General features: G+C 37.4%; 1 protein-coding gene across 2 annotated transcripts; it reads right to left on the bottom strand.

The window, feature by feature from the left end:
• Positions 1–1,602: 1,602 nt before the first annotated feature.
• Positions 1,603–19,093, bottom strand: RPP40 (ribonuclease P/MRP subunit p40). 2 transcript variants are annotated; one of them, XM_070942531.1, is made up of 8 exons: positions 18,932–19,093; positions 12,750–12,894; positions 12,015–12,083; positions 10,104–10,199; positions 9,160–9,285; positions 7,636–7,834; positions 4,649–4,783; positions 1,603–2,122 (listed from the first exon to the last, which is right to left on the bottom strand). In XM_070942531.1, the coding sequence occupies exons 1-8, from the start codon at positions 19,055–19,057 to the stop codon at positions 1,927–1,929; spliced, it is 1,092 nt and encodes a 363-aa protein (XP_070798632.1). In that variant the 5' UTR covers positions 19,058–19,093; the 3' UTR covers positions 1,603–1,926. The 2 variants fall into 2 exon arrangements, with proteins under 2 accessions (XP_070798632.1, XP_070798633.1); XM_070942532.1 differs by lacking the exon at positions 12,015–12,083.
• Between the last annotated feature and the right edge of the window lie 359 nt (positions 19,094–19,452).

Raw genomic sequence — 19,452 nt, 5'->3', positions numbered from 1 at the left:
AACCTGTTGTGTCAGTGCCATTTTCTTCTTCCTTCATGTTATGGTGATTAAGCACATCTCAACTTCTTGGTTTTGCAGGGGTGTGTGTATATGTGTGTGTTCAAGAGAGATGACAGATAAAAGAAAATGCAGCAAATTTCAATAAGTGCATTGACTTTTCTGAAGCACTGCCAGAAACATATCCAAACATATTGTCTCTCTCAGTTCTATTATTACCTTGTATTTGTAAATCTTAATAATAATTTAAATGTGACATGGGGCAACTTAAGCCAGCTATTCCTGTAGAGATCTTAAGAAACTGACATTGCATCAAACTCAAATTAATGCCTAAATGCTCAGCAACGAAATGCCAAGAAATCATGTTGGCATGTTAACTGGTTTAGACACGACGATGTAATCAGTGGATGGAACACACATACCTTTATTACATGCCTGCTGCCACAATTTAATTGGGCTTCACATCAAAATACTCCTGCAATCAGATATAGGTCACCTAATTCTTGTTTCTCTCTTGATATACGCAGCATAGATGAACAACAAAATTACTCCCTTTGATAATTACATGAACTCTGACCTAGAATTTTTAACTGGAGCACCACTTTAAGTTTTATGAGGTAAATTAGATATATCAAGATATTTTCTTGATACCAAGTGTCCTTCCAATGTGTAGGATTGAACCCTTTCACTCTTCAAATTGTGACTAAGGTAAGCAATTTTCATGTGGAGTAAGGCAGCCTACAAAGCAGATGACCAAAAGACTTTGAGGTAGGGTTTGATCAAATAGTATTTCACCGATTTATCCGTAAAATATCTGACCACTAAGCTGCCAGAAGCAACTGAGGCAAAGGGCAATTGCTACATAGAATCCTTTCTTAATTGTGACTGGCTCAAGTAAATAAAAACGAAAGAACTGTGAAGATGTATTTGCTTGGGTGATATGCTGCTACATACTAGGATCCACAACTACAAATATTTAATCTAAGCAATACACATCTAATCAATATAATTCCAAGTTGTTTTAATAGAAACTATTTCATTTTAAAAAATTGTGCCTCTTGTAACCATTCACCTTAGCCCCTTTCAAATGTTACACTCCGCATTTAGTGGCATGCAAAAACTTTGAATTTGACACAGCCCAAGTCCAAAACATCACACTTTGGGTTCTAAACTGCTCTTTTACACTCAAAACACTTCTGAAATATTCAGAACAACATTGGAACAATTCTGGGAAAGTCACAACAGTTTTGCACACACTCCTTCCAGTGTCTGAGATATGTCTTACGAAAGTTCTGAAACAATCTGTGCTTGAAGTTGCATTCCTATAAAATGAGCACATTGTGGCAAGGCTCAATTGTTGAAGTTTTCAAGAAAGAATGCAGATAGAATGGGTCTTCTTCCAAAGATATTTGCCTCCATCTTCTCCTGGGTACTGCTGTCCACCCTAAATACTACTGAAACTCTGAAAATTAATTCAAAGGTCAACCCATTCCACAAATTTGAAAAAAGTACTAAAAGCTGCAAGAAGTACGTCAGTTAATAATTAAAGGTACACAGGTAAAATTAGGATTTTCTTTGCTTCTTCAAAACGATAAAACTTTTATTATTTTTATTCCACTTTTGGGTTAAGAGATGTAGCTATATAGACCTGCTATAAGTTCTGGCAAGAATAATTTATCATCTTATTTTGAAAAATGTGTACAGTACTTGAAACGTGAATTCATGCTTAACTAAACTGATTAAAAGCATAATCGTCATAATGCTTATTTACACTCAGGCAGAGTCTTCAAGATCAACATTACTTCTCTCTGTTTTAGTCACTTTTTAAGTCAGGAAGCTAATAAATGTCCCACACCCTTCTAAAGGGTAAATATTTTCATTAAAATATTTATTTACAGTTACTACCTAGAAGGTACTCAAGGCAATTATTTATGGACAGTTGTCATATGCTCCTACTGCCATTTGAAGCCAGTAGCTTAGATTCCTAAAAATCATGAAGTTGTACAAATTCTCTCCTCCTTTTAGAAAGCCATGTTCATTTTCTCTCCAGGAAACAGGGCTGTCAGCAAAGCCATGTACGGTCAGTGATACCCAGTGAGCCAGCTTTGGGTCTTCAAAATAGCAACTGTTGGAAAAGATGGAATAATGTCATGAATCAAGTATATGAAATTAAAAATCATAACTATTCAGAAAGGAACCTAATTCTCTTCCCATGTACTGGGATTGCAGGATGATGGCATCAAGGTGCATAAGACTGCAGTCAAAAATATGGCATGGGGTACAATGTGAGAAATTAGTTGCTTCTATTTAAGACTAATGGATTTTTGTTATAATCATGCACCATTAATTTATTTAACACAGAAGGCAAACCAACATGTGAAATAGTGGTTCTTATGGTTCTCACAGGGCTAAATGGGATATATCCTTAGAGGTAATGGAGCAATTTGTAATTGTTTGCTTGTAAGTAGACAACCCAGTTTGGATCTTACATTTTGTCTCAAAGTGTAGAGTCGGGAGTTTTTGTGGTAATAATGACATTATTCAAAAGCAAGAAAGTGGGTAACTGGATCAAACATTTTAAGAGTACTAATGTAAAAAACTTGTTTGCCATGAACATGGATGGACAATGACACTTTTTGAATATACAAATGAAAAAAAAAAGGGGAGTATCTACCGTATTTTTCGGCGTATAAGATGCACCGAAGTATAAGATGCACCTACCTTTTTTGGTGAGGAAAAGAAGAAAAAGAAATCTCCCTCTGCCTCTGAGCAATTTTGCCTCGTTGCAGCAAACAGCAGCCTGCTTTACTTTCATTTTCGTTTCCAGCATAGCTTGACTAGCACAATGAAAAAAAAATCTGCTCCAACAATTTACCTCTTTGCAGCAAGCAGCAGAGCCCTGCGCAAAACAGCTGAGAGAAATCAGCTGAGAGTCGGGAGGCCGATCCAATCAACTTCTGCTAATTAGGCTGTGCTGAAGCTGAAAGGAGTTGTTTTTTCTTGCTGTTTGCTTGCAAGGAGGTAACTGCTGCGAGGCAGAGGCCAAAGGGTGGGGCCCAGTGAGTGGGCGGGGCTACATTCGGTGTATAAGACACACCCAACTTTTCACCCCCTTTTGGGGGGGGAAGGTGCATCTTATACTCCAAAAAATACGGTAGTTATTCATAAAATTAAAAAAAATCCTATTCAACCCCAAAGTCATTAAATAAACTTTTAGTGATCAATACAAGAGTTACTGTATGAAATAACATTCTTGGTATAAAGGAAACTTGAAAATAAGCTTTCTTATTTCTGATATTCTGCCACAGGAATGCACAATCTGTACTCATCAAAGCCTTGGGAAACTACAAGACCAGTGGTGGGTTCCTCCCTGTTCGGTCCGGTTCGGCAGAGCTGGTAGCGGTGACGATATTATGTCACCGAACCGGTTCTCCCGCCCCGCCCTCCCACCCTCCCATGTTATTCTTACCTTTTATTTGGTCCCACCCCCAATCTATTGCTGCCTCCTGAGTCCCAGCTAATGACTAGAGGGAAAAAAACTGTTTAAACTCTTGCCGCGGGGCTTCAAAGGGCCGTCCTACAGCTGATCAGTGTTAAAAGCAAACAAATGAGTCGGCTCGTAAGTGCGAGGACTGGTCGTAAGTGCGAGGACCTTCCAGAAATGATTCTGACCAGCTAGCCATGCCCACCTAGTCACAAGACCTCCAAGCCACACCCACAAAATAAGCCACGCCCACAGAACCAATAGTAAAAAAAATTAGAACCCACCGCTGCACAAGACGTTATATATGTTGTTGTTCAAATGTTATTTTTATTTTTTATTTTATTATAACATAAAAAAGGAAAGGAACAAAACAAAGATACTTTCATTATCAAAAAGCAATATTGTGCCTAAAAATAAGGGAAAAAATACAACCGAAAAATAATGCTGCTACAATTCCATATATAATTATCTAATATAAATATGCATATACACACACTTATATGACCATGTTTTTTTTAACCTACAGTATTTTGTATAAATGAACCCCGCCTTCCATGATATTTATCCAAATGTAAGTGTCTATGGAGATTCTCAGTCATCCAGGTCATGGTTGTCCCCAAAGTGCTTTTTCAAGAGGCACGTGGGCTTTCTGGTTTTTCTTTGCAGACGTTTCGCTTCTCATCCAAGCTTTTTCAGCTCAGAGCTGAAGAAACTTCTTGGATAAGTGACACGTCTTCAAAGAAAAGCAAGAGAGTCCCAGCTGCCTCTTGAAAAAGCATCTTTGTGATATCCAAATGCAACTTTTTAAAGTGGCAAAAATTACTTCTCACTGTTTTTAATTATTCCATTTTCTGTATTTAATTTCAATTCATCTGAATGAAATTAAATATAATTCCTGTCCTTGACCTGCCACAAATGCTCTTCAAGGAAAAGAACTTCCTTGCTGCCCTTAAATGAAATGTTCAAATGATAATATTTGGAAGGTTGCGGTAAACTGAAATAAAAGTTACTATCACCTCATAAAAAATTAATAAGTAGAATAGAAATCATGCCTTGCAGAAACAAGAGAAACTTAAAAAAAAACAACTTATGGCAAAAATATGGCTATGCTCTGCAGGGGCCTTAATTTGCACAATTCTAGAGCTAATTATTCAAGTCACTGCTTACCATATTTGTTCCAATAAATGAATGATTTTTTCTGACGGTATAAAGCCAGTTATTGTACACATCAAAACTTGTTCTATCAATGTGCTTGGCTGAGGACATACACAGGTTGATAAAAAACTAGAGGATGTGTTTTCTCTGCAAATAGAAGATATATAAGATAAACAGTTCTGAAACATATGTAACGTTTGAACATGGTAAATAAATATTCTGTTTAAAACTTATAGGAGACACTTAACATCCATTCAGGGCTAATTGCTTTTTTTCATATTTTGAAGCTTTGTAGCAGAGTTTCACTAATTATCTAGATATGGCAGGCACTCCATGAACAAACAAGCAAATAAAACCAAGAGGTGTTAGCGTTTTTATACACAATTTAAGTACTTCTGTATTACTTGCCTCTTTTTGATTGCTCCTGCTATTCTATGCTACTGTTTTTATACATTTTTCTAAACTTTTTCTTAACTTTTTTTGCAATCATCCGTTATAATGTCATTTTATTTAGTTGTGATCTTTTTTTAATAAAAGAAAAAATGAAATGCACACAGGCAACTAATACACACAGGCAATATTGCATTGTTGCAATGAAATGTGGTATACTGTACTGGTGAGGAAGGGACAGAAGCAGCATTGATGAATATCAGAAAAATAAAAAGTTAGATGAAAAATCTGATCATGTAAAGACAGAATACTAATGCAAAGTGACATTTGACATAGCAGAATGCTAAAATGGAGCAACAAAGTTTGTATGGTTGACTTGGAAGAATCTGCATTTTAAACTGATATTTGCAAATATAATTGAATAATGCCTCCTGCGTGTACAATTTAATGTCATCTATTGATTGTCTAGACTTTTATTAATAATCATATTTGCATTTTGAAAGGAAATGAAGTTTGGAAGAAACTAAATCCAACTCTGATATAAATTCTTGAGTCTTCTGGTACTTTTTTTCCTTTCTCATTATGTTCAGTTATATATTGCAATAGTACTTAGACTTATATACCGCTTCACAGTGCTTTGCAGTCCTCTCTAAGCGGTTTACAGAGTCAGCATATTGCCCCCAACAATCTGGGTCTTCATTTTACCAACCCCAGAAGGATGAAGGGCTGAGCCAACCTTGAATCTGGTGTGATTTGAACTACCAAATTGCAGGCAGCTGGCAGTCAGCAGAAGTAGCCTGCAGTACTGTATTCTAACCACTGTGCTACCAAGTCTCTCTGAATGTGCTATATGCACATTCAATGCTTCCATCCATATTGCATTTATTAATAAATTGCTATATTTCTTAAAAGTATTCCAACTGCGCTTTTTAATTACCGTATTTTTCAGAGTATAAGATGCACTACGAATGTAGCTTTTTCGAAGCTTTTTTTAGCCCTAACGAGGTGCGAGTAAAGCAATCTTCCGTGCTGCTCCCTCCAAAGCTCAGCTGTGCTTTAGGAGCTTTTTTTCAGTCCTAACGAGGCACTAGCGAGTGAAGCGATCTTCCACGCTTGCTTTTCTCATTGCTTCTCTCTCCAAAGATCAGCTGTGCTTTAGAAGCTGTTTTTTATCCCCAAGTTGGGTATAAAAAGCGTGCATGCGTGCTCAAAACCAGCAAACTAATGTGCTGAAGCTGACCAGATAAGGATGCTAGCCAGATGAATACCTGGTAGGCAGATTCCCCGCCCCTATTTCCCCCCCAAAAAACTAAGCTGCGTTTTATACTCCGGTGCATCTTATTCTCCGAAAAATACAGTAATGAAAGTTTAATTTGATGTAATAGTGTTTCTAATGATTTTAGATGTGATGGACTTTTTTTTACTTCATTTGATGAATTTTCTTGTGATTATTATAGCTAAACTGATTGCATTAGGGTGCTCATTCTCTAAAGCTAAGTGGATGTTGATTTGAGCCATGGTGGTGCAGTGGTTAGAATGCAGTATTGCATGCTAATTCTGCTGACTGCCAGCAGTTCGGCAGTTCAATTCTCACCGGCTCAAGGTTGACTCAGCCTTCTATCCTTCCAGGGTCAGTAAAATAAGGATCCAGATTGTTGGGGGCCAATATGCTGACTCTGTAAACCGCTTAGAGAGGGCTGTAAAGCACCATGACGCGGTATATAAGCCTAAGTGCTATTGCTATTTGATCTTTGGCAAGGATGAACTCTTCTGAATGTCTGCCCCTTGTGGATTTTTAAATATTCTTTTGTTCACCAGCTATATCACACATCCTTCTTTTCCCTACCAATGGTATTTTAAATTAACCGAGAAAAGGAAAAATAAAACCTGTTTGGAGCATTCATTCATTATTTTGTGGCTGCAGAAATCTGTCCTTTTGCTTACTTGCAGAAGGGTGGGTTTGGTTCTGAAGAGAGCTCATTCCCCCTTCCCAAAAAGGACCCCTTTGTTGTATGAAATTTATCTTGTAATACTTGCACAACTTTTTTGGGCATAGAACTTAGCCAGCCAGAGTATGTACGAGTGGATGAGATACAAATTGCATGCCTGCCCGCATAAACTGAATAAATGAATGCATAAGTAAAACCTCTTGCTAATAAAAGTCCACTGGGATTCATTCATCCATAAACATTTGTGACTTTTCTCACTATCCAGAGGAACCTGTGGCAAGTTACAATCCATAAACTAAACAAGTAAAATTTAAAACACACAATATCACACAGGGGCTTAAGGGACAAAAAGGCAGCCAGGTTATATACATCCTGTAACAGGAGAGTAAATAGTCAGGACTTCAAACTGGAAACAGATGAAGTTGATGCTCAGCTGGCCTCCAAGAGAAGGACAAAGTTCCACGAGTAAAACACATCCTTAGATAATTTACCTCTTCCAAAAGTCACTAAGACTTCCCTAGAGATTACATGTTTTTTTAAAATCCATTTCCCCCCCCCACAAATTTAGAATTTGGTAAAGATTTATTTTAGACTGAAAGATTAAGGTTTCATCATTTGATTTTTGATTTGCTAATTATAAATAAATGAAAACATACTTACAAGCCAACATGAGTAAAAATGGCCCCAAGCCACTCAAACAATTCTTGTGCGCTGCATGCTGCATCTGGCTCACCGTGCAATTTATCACTCTTTAGAATTGGACACTGCACATTTCTTAATGTGCTAAAAGTTACTTTTGGCTGATGAGCCTCTATTTCCTTTTTAGAAAAATAGGACATCAAACTTGCTTCTTCTGATCCTTAAGAAAACAAACATCATCCCACATTGAAAGATAGATAATCACTGCCACAAAAATAAGATCCTGATTTAAAGTATTCCAGCTCCTGTCATGGTACATAAAAAGAGATCTAATCTACTGAAAAGCTGCATTAAAATGAAATCTCCTTGCAACTACATCTATGCAATGCCCAAAGCTTATGACCTCCAACTTTTTCCTCTCATCTTGCTAAGCTCCATTTTCCTTTGAGAAACCAAAGATTCAGTTCTCAGAGAATGATGTCTCTAAGCCATTTTGCCTGAGTTTAAATAACTAACAATTATTGCAAATTACACACCATATTTTTCGGAGTATAAGATGCACCTTTTTCCCCCCTAAAAGGGGGTGAAAATTTAGGTGCGTCTTATACACCGAATGTAGCCCCGCCCACCCACTGGCCCCCACCCTGTGGCCTCTGTCTCACAGCAGTTACCTCCTTGCAAGCAAACAGCAAGAAAAAACAGCTCCTTTCAGCTTCAGCACAGCCTAATTAGCACAAGGTGATTGGATCGGCCTCCAGACTCTCAGCTGATTTGCTCTCAGCTGTTTTGCGCAGGGCTCTGCTGCTTGCTGCAAAGAGGTAAATTGCTGGAGCAGATTTTTTTCCCCTTGTGCTAATTAAGCTATGCTGAAAACGAAAATGAAAGTAAAGCAGGCTGTTTGCTGTTTGCTACAATGAGGCAAAATTGCGCAGAGGCAGAGGCACAGGGAGATTTCTTTTTCTTCTTTTCCTCACCAAAAAAGGTAGGTGCATCTTATACTCCGGTGTGTCTTATACTCCGAAAAATACGGTATTTTAGATTAACAAATATTTGGGAATAACAAATACCCTTTCCCATCAAATGGTCCATTAAATTATGGTTTTAATGTACTATTATGTTGCATTTAATCTCATATTTAAACCTACTGTTGTACTTTAAACATTAAGAAACATTCCTTTTTATTTGAAATAATTCCACAATAAGCTGATCTTAGGTGATCTCAAAAAACTAACAAGGACAGAATAGGAGATCACTAGGAAATCCCAAGAGAAATAGACTAAACCAGCAAGTTGGGGGAAAAAAACACCTCAGTGGTACAATGGCACAGTGTTATTTCCAAAAAAATTATCTGCATGAATCCATTAAGATACTTAGAGCTGAGCTTAATTCAAAAGAATCCTACATTCAGACCTAAAAGCAGTCTTCCCAGATTATATAATTTTCATTCTCATATTACATCTTATGTTTCTCATATACATATAGGCATCTAAAAACAGACATAAAAATATCAAAAGCAAGAATAATTAATTTTTGTAATTCTATTACCTGTGGGTTGCCAAGTTAGTAAGAAATCAAACTCAAGTGGCTTTTTTTCCTTCAGGGCCCAAATTATTCTCTTATATTTTTTATTTTCTGGAATGAAAGCTGTATCCATCAAGTCAACTGTAATAACTATTAAAGGAACAAAAAGAACAAGTGTTAATAGTTTACATGTTATTTGGATAATTAAAAAGCTTATTTTTCTTTCTCTCCCTCCCCTTCTTTATATGAGCACAAAAAAACCCCGTTAAATGTTATAATAAAAAATATGTACAAGTCATTATAATTCAATTGGACTCTAATAAGGTAAAGGTTCCCCTCACACATATGTGCTAGTTGTTCCCGACTCTAGGGGGCGGTGCTCATCTCCGTTTCAAAGCCAAAGAGCCAGCGCTGTCCAAAGATGTCTCCGTGGTCATGTGGCCAGCATGACTAAATGCCAAAGGCACATGGAACGCTGTTACCTTCCCACCAAAGGTGGTCCCTATTTTTCTACTTGCATTTTTTATGTGCTTTCAAACTGCTAGGTTGGCAGAAGCTGGGACAAGTAACGGGAGCTGAACCCGTTACGCGGCACTAGGGATTCGAACCGCTGAACTGCCGATCTTTCAATTGACAAGCTCAGCTAATATTGACCCCGATTCAGCTGTTTCCAATACCTACATCCCTCAGATGGAAACATATACCTGCACTTCTAAAAAAAATCCCACACCTCCAGCTATTCCAATCATTTTCTGTGAAAAAAATCTGTGAAGGATACTCTATTAATGGATCAGGGCAACCCACCTTTTCTTGTACAGATGGCTAAATTATTTTTTCAAACTGAACTCAACTGAATTCCAGTTTCCAAGTCTCAATGTGGGTGTCCCCCCACCCCCAAAAAAAATCTTCATAAAAGTATTTAAGAACCAGAAAGGTATGGATATTATCTATGAACGATAGATACTTACTGTATCTCATTGGCTTTTTACCAGAATACAAAGAAGGATGGCCTTGCAGTCCAAGCTCTTCATAAGTATCCTTGTCTACTGATAAAATCAATTTGCCTATAACAAGCAAAACCCATATAATTCAGAATAAGTTATAACCTACTGGTATTTCATTTGTATATGTTTTAACACCAAAAATTAGCAACGAAACATACCTCATCTTAAAAACACGCCATATACAATTACATAAAGGGGTAAAAACATTAACTGTGTTATTTTGTCCTTATAAATGTCTTCTAGATCAAATTCACGACCTCATTTTTAAACCTTTGCTTCTTTGTATTTGCATTTAACTCCGTTGATATTAAACTCCAGTTTTTTCAAGAGAATTCAGATAGCTGAATTTACTTCTTGCTCTGAACAATTGCTTAATTTATAAACAATAAATTGCTTAATTTGCTACAAGGCAAGAAAGTTATGGGATTGGGGCATGCAGAAGATCTGGTTGTTACCCTATTACGGTGGTTGGAATTAATAATTTAGATGAAAGACACTACTATAGACACTATATGGAATACAAATATAAAGTCACTCGGGTGGTTGTTTTTTATATATCAAGACATCTATTGTTGATGGGGCAGATGGTAATTGAAGATACCGAACATACTGTTGGAATTAGGATGTGATGTTACCCTAATATGGGTGATGGAGTTAACAATCCAGCTGAAAGACACTACAGAAGATATTATATGGGATTTTATTTATATAAGGGAATACTTCTTAGTGGTGTGGGCAGAAGAATAAAGACATCAAGAACTATTATGTATGGTAGTTCTGTAGGAATGTGGGTGGAGATAGGTTAGCTTATTGATGGTTTAGTTGAAGAAAAGGGATATTATGTTATATTAATATATCTATTATGTTTAGATATGAATATATGTAAAAGATTTGAGTTAAGAGATATATCTATGGGGGTGGAGGAAATGGGAAGACTATGAGTTGAATAAATGTTAAATTAGGATTTATTATATAGTTTTATAGTGGAAGGTTGCTTTGAAATGTCATATTAATATATAAAAAAGATTTGATTTAAGAGATATATATATGGGGGAGGAGTAAAAGAGTAGATCATGAGAAAAAATTGTTAAATTGGGGGATATAATAATATTACTATGCTAAATTAGGAGTTATTATATAATGTTATAGCAGAATGTTATTTCGAAATGTATAGTATAAGGGGGATATAATAATATTATTAGAAAGAAAGGGTCAGCATATGAGGGATGGAGCAAGGGGATGGTAAAGTATTATATAATCTGAATTTGGGTTGTAATCTGAAGAAGCCACAGGGGGAGGGGAGGGCGAGGGGAGGTTAGGGAGGAGGGGGGGGAAAGGGGGAAAAATTTGTATTTGAAAAACCTTTTCAATTAAAAAAAAAGAATTAAAAAAAAATAGGAAAAATAAAATAAAATAAATTGCTTAATTTCTCAAAAGGCATAAAACTGCTTTTCTCCCTCTGCCCCAGTCTTTAAAGGTTAGGGAAGCCAGCTCAGAAATTTCATATAAAGTTCTTTTCTGGGTGATAAAGAACAATGCAACTAAGCAGGAGTTGACCATATGCATTTTCAGCGGTGGGTTGTTTACTCCCCTGGAAAGTTTTATTGCATGCAAAAGGAGGTGTGCAAAGTGAAATTAATTTATAAAATATATATTTGTAAGAATTGATTTTTGCAATCCTTTCACTTCAAAGGGGAGGTGTACATGTCCGTGCTTAATTTTGAGTTATGTAACCACAATAATTGGCCAAGTGATTCATATGTACGCTGTGATCTTCCCTCATTTTTAGCAATTATTGCTTAATCCCATTGAGTTAAATAACTAGCATTCTGGAGCTATTATAACATTTCTTATAACTTGAATCTGAATTCATACCTGTTGGTAGCAAAGCAGCAGTATTGTCTTGGTCAATTCTTGTATTGTATGTAAGAGCATAACATGAACCTAAAATACACACAAGGTTTGGATGGTTTTTTTTTTTAAAAAAATCTCACCCTACTGGAAATATAGCACAGAATCACTATTAAGAGGAAGAAGCTTATTTATCTCTAACCAAAAGGGTTCCCTGGATGACTATTATTGCAACAGTTTTATGAGTTGCTGCTATATCTTCTCTTCCAACACTACAGCAGCAATAGCTGGGCCAGGGAATATACTTCCCTCTAGATTCATTCTTGAGAAGCAATACGGGGATGCAATTGCTACTTCTAGTAATGTCACAAAAGGCTACTGCTTCTGAAAGACAAAGAAAATGTGAAACCTAAGATCTTCATGCAGTGCAGCAGGTTAGCTGCTTAACCTGCACATGAGGGAATGCTGAAAATAAAAGGATGAAGATATTATTAAATGGGGTTTAATATAGTTATGTCCCTCGCTGTGGATTGTCAATTTCAGCAAATTTGAATTTGGAAATTTACAGAATTCTCCATCGTAAAACGAAAGTAAAATATATTCTCTCCTAAGGATTATAACATATTCTGAGATCAAAATAATTTATTACCAATTGTGATCTAGGAGCAGGATTGATAGCGGGTATTCCATGGGGTGGGAGCTCAGGAGAGAGAACAAAGCTACTTGCATACTCAGTTATCTAAGTCAATTCTCACTTACCTTTCTTCACAAATGTGTTAATGAATTCTTGGGTCACTAGCTCATGAAGAAATAAATTCTTTACAAGGTAATATTCCCCAATATCAACAACCGCATTTTTTAGGGCTTGTGGAACTATTCCACAATCAGGTATCAAAAAGGACACCTATCAAAAGAACATTTGGGACACAAATCAGATCTTCTATTCATTGATAAAATGGACTAAAACATACATTTTTACATAGTCTCTTGCAAAATATCAAAATGAAACAATGCCATAGAACTTGCACAAAATAGTAATACTGAATAGCAAATCAGTGTTTAGTCCACTGTATAACACACCATTTCTTGAATCCAGGTCCCATTTGGTGACCCACTTATTGGCATTGGTTTTGTCTGCGTATGGTAGATGCCCATCTTCACTGTGGCACTCATACTGACTATTGCGTTAAATGTTTATACGCTACTTGTAGATCAAGCAATCTCAAGGCAGTTTACAAACATTACAATTATAACTACCTTCCCCTCCTCCACAGCATCTCCTTTGAAAATCCAACATCAATTTAATTACCCCACATCTCTGATGAAATGATGCATAGCCAACCGTTGAAGAAATGGATTTTAAAATTGACTGAATTAGCAGAGATGGTGAAATTAACTGCTTTGATCAGAGATAATGGATTTAGACAGTTTTATAAGAGACTGGAAGCCATTTTATTGTTAAATACAATAACAGACAGTTAACAGAAGAATTTGAAGATCAGTGGAACGGTTAGCTTAACCTGTTGACTGTTCTTTTTACATAATGTAATATTTAAAAGGGGAGGAGAATTTATAGTTTTCTTATTTTCAGCATCCAGCAGGATTATTAATGTTAAATTTATTTGATATTTGGGTCACCTTTTCTCCTTTTATGTACACCGATCTTCTTTCTTTTTTGTTGTTGCTAGTGCTGGATGCATTTTTGTTTTGTTTTGTTTGCTTTTCTGTTTTGTATTTTATCTTTTATGATAAAACAAAATAAGTATACTTACATAGAAATGATGCATAGCTTACAGAAGTTTATGATTTTTAATAAAATCTGTTAATGAGAAACAGTGTTATCAGACTACTTCTAATTTCTGGCTACCAAAGACTAACTTAGATCTTCTGTAATGTCTAAATTATCCAACGGCCTTAATCTTCTGACTGGAATTTCATTTTTTTCAGTCACTGGGCTCCTGGCATGTGAAGAATTTTTTCAACAAACACTCCTTTGAACAGGCTCCTTCTCAGACCTTTACTAAATGTTGATAATCTTGTTAGAAAGGAGGATATTGGGACAATTTCTATAATGCCTTTTCTCTTTTAGCCATTTTAAGGAGGCTAGATTAATTCACTTCTGTTTTATAGCTCCATTGCTCTTGGTTTTATTGATTTCCACAACAATGACTGTATTAATCTCTTGCTTACAAAATGAAGTGTTCAGCACTCTCAATACCTTCCTAAGGCACACACTTTTAATTAATTTCATCAGATGCTCAAATTGTTACATGAAACTAGAGCTAGATTGTTGGAATGGTGAAAATGAAATGAAAAATACAGAATCCATGATGATAAGAGTTCTATAGGCAAGTTATTAACATCTAATTTCATTCTACAAATAATAAAAGAATATGGAATCCAACCAATTGTTATGAGATTTTGAGAAGCAAGACACCTCCCCTTCTTGCTCATCTATTTTGGGAATAAAAGATTCAAGAGTATTTACATATCTTGCTCTCTGACAATTATGCAAAAGGGGGAATATTTAAAGTATCACAATCAGAGCCTGTAAACTTTTGAGAAATGAAATTGACCTGAATAGATTTTAAACATATGAGATGAAAGACAGAATACCAAATATACTGTAGTAGATGGCTTAATTAGACTGTTACTACTGTACTTTACTGAAAATAAAAGAATCTATTTTTTAAAGTAATTGCAATATAATGACTCAGCAAATGACTGGTCTACAAAAATCTCTTGGTAGGTAGTTTTAATTAATTCATAAATGCCTTATTGTTCTTGTATGGTCTCAAATTTCTTGAGATGCTTCTTACACTGCAGTGTTTTGATTCTTTATTCAAAACTCAATGCAATATTAAACACCAAAGCCAGCCAAATAATGAATAACTAACATACCGTTACTTGAATGTGGCATATTAAGATACTACTCCAGCTAGTTATAATACAATACTCCCACGTACTTAAATATACATAAATCACAATGCATAAGTAGACATGTACTTTCAACATACACAAAGAACCTCATGTTAAAAAATATAGCTGCAACAAGCAGCACCATAAAATTAAAGAGGGGGCAATTAAAATTTAAGATACTTGTTCCTGTTGGTAGCATTACTGAATAATATTTTTACTAGAGGGTACTATAATATTTTATTTTTTTGTTGTCTTTTATTTGGTTTAGAGAGTAACAAAGGCTTCATTAAACTGGTTCTTCCTGATATGAATATTGGAAAGTGTCAGTGTGGCCTATCACCATTTTTAATGAATGTTTTATTTTTTAATAAGCAGTGTTTTATTTTATTTAAATGTATTTTTATTAAGAATGTTTTTATTGTAAACACATTTAGATGCATTGCGGAACAGAGATGCATAAATAAGACACACTATGTAAGTATCTCATTGGACAGTGATGGCGAACCTATCACATGTGCGTTCATCAACACCCCACAACTATTCTTGAAAGAATGCCTTGTTCTCATGCAATTTTGGGAGGGTGCGGAGCAGTGGTGGGTTGCCCTTGGTTCAGACTGGTTCTATAGAACTGGTAATAAGACCAGAGGGAGGCTCCGCCCACCGACCCTGACGTTATCAGAATGCTTCTGCGCATCCGCAGAAGAGCACACATGCACGCACGGCCCCATTGCAAACCGGTAGTAAAGGTGAGTAGAACCCACCCCTGGTGTGGAGGTTCCACAAGTTTAAGGTGTGCTCTTGGGCATCCTCCAAAAATTCATTTGCATCCCGCCTTTATTATTTTTATTAATAATTCAAGGCAGCAAGCATAACCAACACACCTTTCCCCTATTTTCCTCAGAACAAACTTGTGAGGTGGGTTGGGCTGGGAAAGACTGACTGGACCAAATTCACCCAGCTGGTTTTCATGGTTAAAGCAGCACTTCAACTCGGTCTCCTGCTTTCTAGTCTGGTGCCTTAACCACTAGACTAGACCAAACCAATTAGTTCTACTCCTGTTTCATCTTTGTAATTATTTGCAGGACCTTCTCCTGCCTGCCTCTCACCGTCCTGTTCGCTCACATAGGGCCGCTCTCCTCAGGGTTCTGACGGCGAGCCAATGTCGTCTAGCGGTGCCCAGGGGTAGGGTGTTCTCTGTGGGTGCTCCCATCCTCTGGAATGAGTTACCTACTGAGCTCCGGACGGCTCCTGATCTCTGCTCCTTCTGTTGAGACCTGAAGACTTGGCTGTTCAAGCAAACAGGCTGACTCTGATTCCGGGTTTTATTATTTATTATTAATTAGTTATTTGGTTTAAAATGGGATTTTATTGTACGTGTTTCTTGTGTTAGCCGCCCTGAGTCCTTCGGGAGAAGGACAGCATATAAATACATGTAATAAATAAACAATTTAACATTTCTTTATATAATACATAGCACCACGTGATTGGACTGTATTGTTTTTAAATAAATGATTATGCAAAAAATTATTTCTCTGTTGTTTGGGGGGGAAGCATCTGGTGACAGGCAGCAGAGTCAAGTTAGTTCTTTCCTAATTTTTGATAAACTTTTGCGCCCAAAAGGTTTGTTTGTTTGTTTATTTATTGTATTTATTGTATTTATTGTATTTATTTATTTATTGTATTTATTTATCTAACTAACTAACTAACTAACTAACTAACTAACTAACTAACTAACTAACCCACCCCTGCGGATGATTTGATAGTCAACCCTGAGGTTGACTATCACTGTTATAGGAGATATAGAAGCATGAACTATGCTGGATGGATATAGGCATTTCTCAACTTAAAAACACAATTGAGCCCAAAATTTCTGTTGCTAAGCAAGTCAAGTACATTTTACAACTTTTCTTGCCACAGTTGTTAAGTCACTGCAGTCAGTAGTACAGTTGCTAAGTAAATCTGGCTTCTCATTGATTTGCTTGTGAGAAGGGTGCAAAAGGTGATCACATGACTTGGGACCAATGGTGAAATCTGAACCTGTTTACTACCAGTTTGCTGAGGTGCCTGCGCGCAGTGCACGCCAAAAGGAGGCATGCAGTAAGTAGAACAGCATGCGAGAGGGCGGGTGATCAGCTGTGGCACGCAATCTTTTTTTTACTTTTAAAAGCACTGCTTTTAAAAGAAAAAAAAGCCTCTGATGATCGTGCGGCTCAGCTGTGATCTTCAGAGGCTTTTTTTTACCTTTTAAAAGCATTTTTTTCTATAAACTCTTCGGCCGAAAAGGTTGTAGAAAAAAATGCTTTTAAAAGGAAAAAAAAAGCCTCTGATGATCACGTGGCTCAGCTGGGCATGGGCGGGGGGTGGGAGAGATTTTTTCTACAGGTTCTCCGAACCACCCGCCGCCATCGCTACCAGATCAAGTGATCCGGTCCAAACCGGGAACATTTCACCCCTGCCTGGGACACTGCAACTATCATAAAGCATCTGAATTTTGATCATGTGACCATGGGGATGCTACAAAGGTAGTTAAGTGTGGAAAATAGACATAACTCACTTTTTCAGTGCCGTTGTAACTTCGAACAATCATTAAATAAATGACTGTAAGTTAGGGACTACATAATAAAACAAAACAATTTAAAAAGATTCTGGTGGAATTTTAAAACAGAGATTTATACTGGAATTCTTCCTTCTTTTAACTGAGAATAAGCCTTATTTTTGAGGAATATAAACCAGAGTTCTCAACTTCAAAGATAAAAATGGAATCAGTCTCTGCAGGAAGTACAAAAAAAGTGCGAATGGTAACCACTGTTCACTATCCCCACAAGGAAGAGAACTCCAGGTATATTAAAACAAGAACTGTCCTGGTGCTTTAAAGTCTATAACTCTGAGTTGCCTCTATTTCATTTGTTATAACTTTTCTGGCATATTATCCATCAACACTCAGTGGATACAGGTAGTCCTTGACTTACAACAGTTCATTTAGTGACCGTTCGAAGTTACAATGGCACTGGAAAAAGTGACTTATGACCATTTTTTACAGTTACGACCATTGCAACACCCCCATGATCACACGATCAAAATTCAGATGCTTGGCAATTGACTCATATTTATGACAGTTGCCATGTTCTGGGGTCATGGGATGCACCTTATGTGGCCTTCTGACAAGCAAAGTCAATAGGAAAGCCACATTCATTTAACAACAGTGTTACTAACTTAACAACTGAAGTGATTCACTTAAAAATGTGGCAAGAAAGATCGTAAAATGGGACAAAAACTCACTTAAATGTTTCACTTAGCAACAGAAACTTTGGGCTCAATTGCAGTTGTAAGTCAAGGACTACCTGTATTATGTTGATTTTTGTGCTTCTTATCTACTCATCATTTCACATTTTTTAAATCCCTGTATATAAACCGCCTGCAGTTATACGAACTGATAAATGGATTTTTTTTATTGGCCAAGTGTGATTGGACCCACACAAATAAATGCCTAATTCACATTATTGCATGTTTCATGATCAAGCACAACTTTTACTCCAGTATGGGCCACCACACATTTGCTAAATCTTTCAACCACCCCAAAAATCTAAGTGGTTTTGTCTATGGAGATTCTCAGTCATCCAGCTCATGGTTGTCCCAAAGGTGCTTTTTCAAGAGGCAACTGGACTTTCTGGGTTTGTTTTTTTTCTTTGAAGACGTTTCACTTCTCATCCAAGAAGCTTCCTTAGCTCAGAAGCGAAACGTCTTCAAAGAAAAAGAAAAAAAACCAGAAAGTCCAGTTGCCTCTTTGAAAAACCTCCTATGGGTCTATGTGGGTTTTTCTGATCCCGGCTAACGGAGATGCCTCTCTTTAAAAGAAACACGCAATCTTGCTTCCCGCTGAACCCGCAGCGGGGATGGATGGCCACTGATAACAGAGATGACATAACGCTTTTTGCCCCTTCGGAAAAATAAAAATTAGCTTCTCCTCCCTTCTGAACAGCCTCAGCCGGCCGGTCCTTTCCCCCCCTCCCCCAGGCACTCACCCCGCAATTGAAAGCGTGCTCACGCACGTGCGCCACATGTCGAGATCGCGCGTGCCGCACGTGGCTCCTCTCGCACACCAGCAAGTGGCGGGGAGATTCGCGGATCCACCGCAGAGGCACAAACATCGCCTTCTCCCGCGCGCGCGCCCGCCCACGAGCCCAGCTGCGGAAGCCGGGCTGGACAGACAGAACTGAGGCGGGGGAATCTCTACGTCACGCTTTCGTAAGGAGGCGGAGAAGAGGGCCAGCGAGCCCCGCCCAAGGGCGGGGCAAATGTTAAAGTGTTCAACGCATAGCCAAAACGTACGGCTGAAGCGTCCGCGCCCTTACTCAGGTGCAAGGAGCAGAAGGGACGGTTTGGGAATAAAAACCTGTTTGGGGGGGGGGCAACAGAGTACTTTGAAAACTTTAGGCTTAGAGCGTCCTGGCTGGGGAATTCTGGGAGTTGAAGTCCACCCATCTCAAAGGGGCTGAGGTTGAAAAACTGCGGTAGAGCAAATTAAAGGGGGAAAAAATGGTAA

This window comes from Pituophis catenifer, unplaced genomic scaffold (assembly GCF_029215685.1).
Source record: "Pituophis catenifer annectens isolate HBS135680 unplaced genomic scaffold, rPitCat1.0.hap2 SCAF_3, whole genome shotgun sequence".
Lineage (NCBI taxonomy): Eukaryota > Metazoa > Chordata > Lepidosauria > Squamata > Colubridae > Pituophis > Pituophis catenifer.
Note: the sequence above shows the minus strand (reverse complement) of the source record. Positions and strands in the feature narration are given on the sequence as shown.

What these genes read in the sequence shown, in the direction of transcription:
- RPP40 (XM_070942531.1), bottom strand. Translation starts at nt 19,057, where the DNA reads ATGTTTGTGCCTCTGCGGTGGATCCGCGAATCTCCCCGCCACTTGCTG. An exon ending in TGCTGCTTTGCTACCAACAG is followed by an intron (nt 10,200 to 12,014) that starts GTATGAATTCAG and finishes TGCTTGTTATAG; the next exon opens with GCAAATTGATTTTATCAGTA. An exon ending in ATTTTTACTCATGTTGGCTT is followed by an intron (nt 4,784 to 7,635) that starts GTAAGTATGTTT and finishes TTCTATTTGCAG; the next exon opens with AGAAAACACATCCTCTAGTT.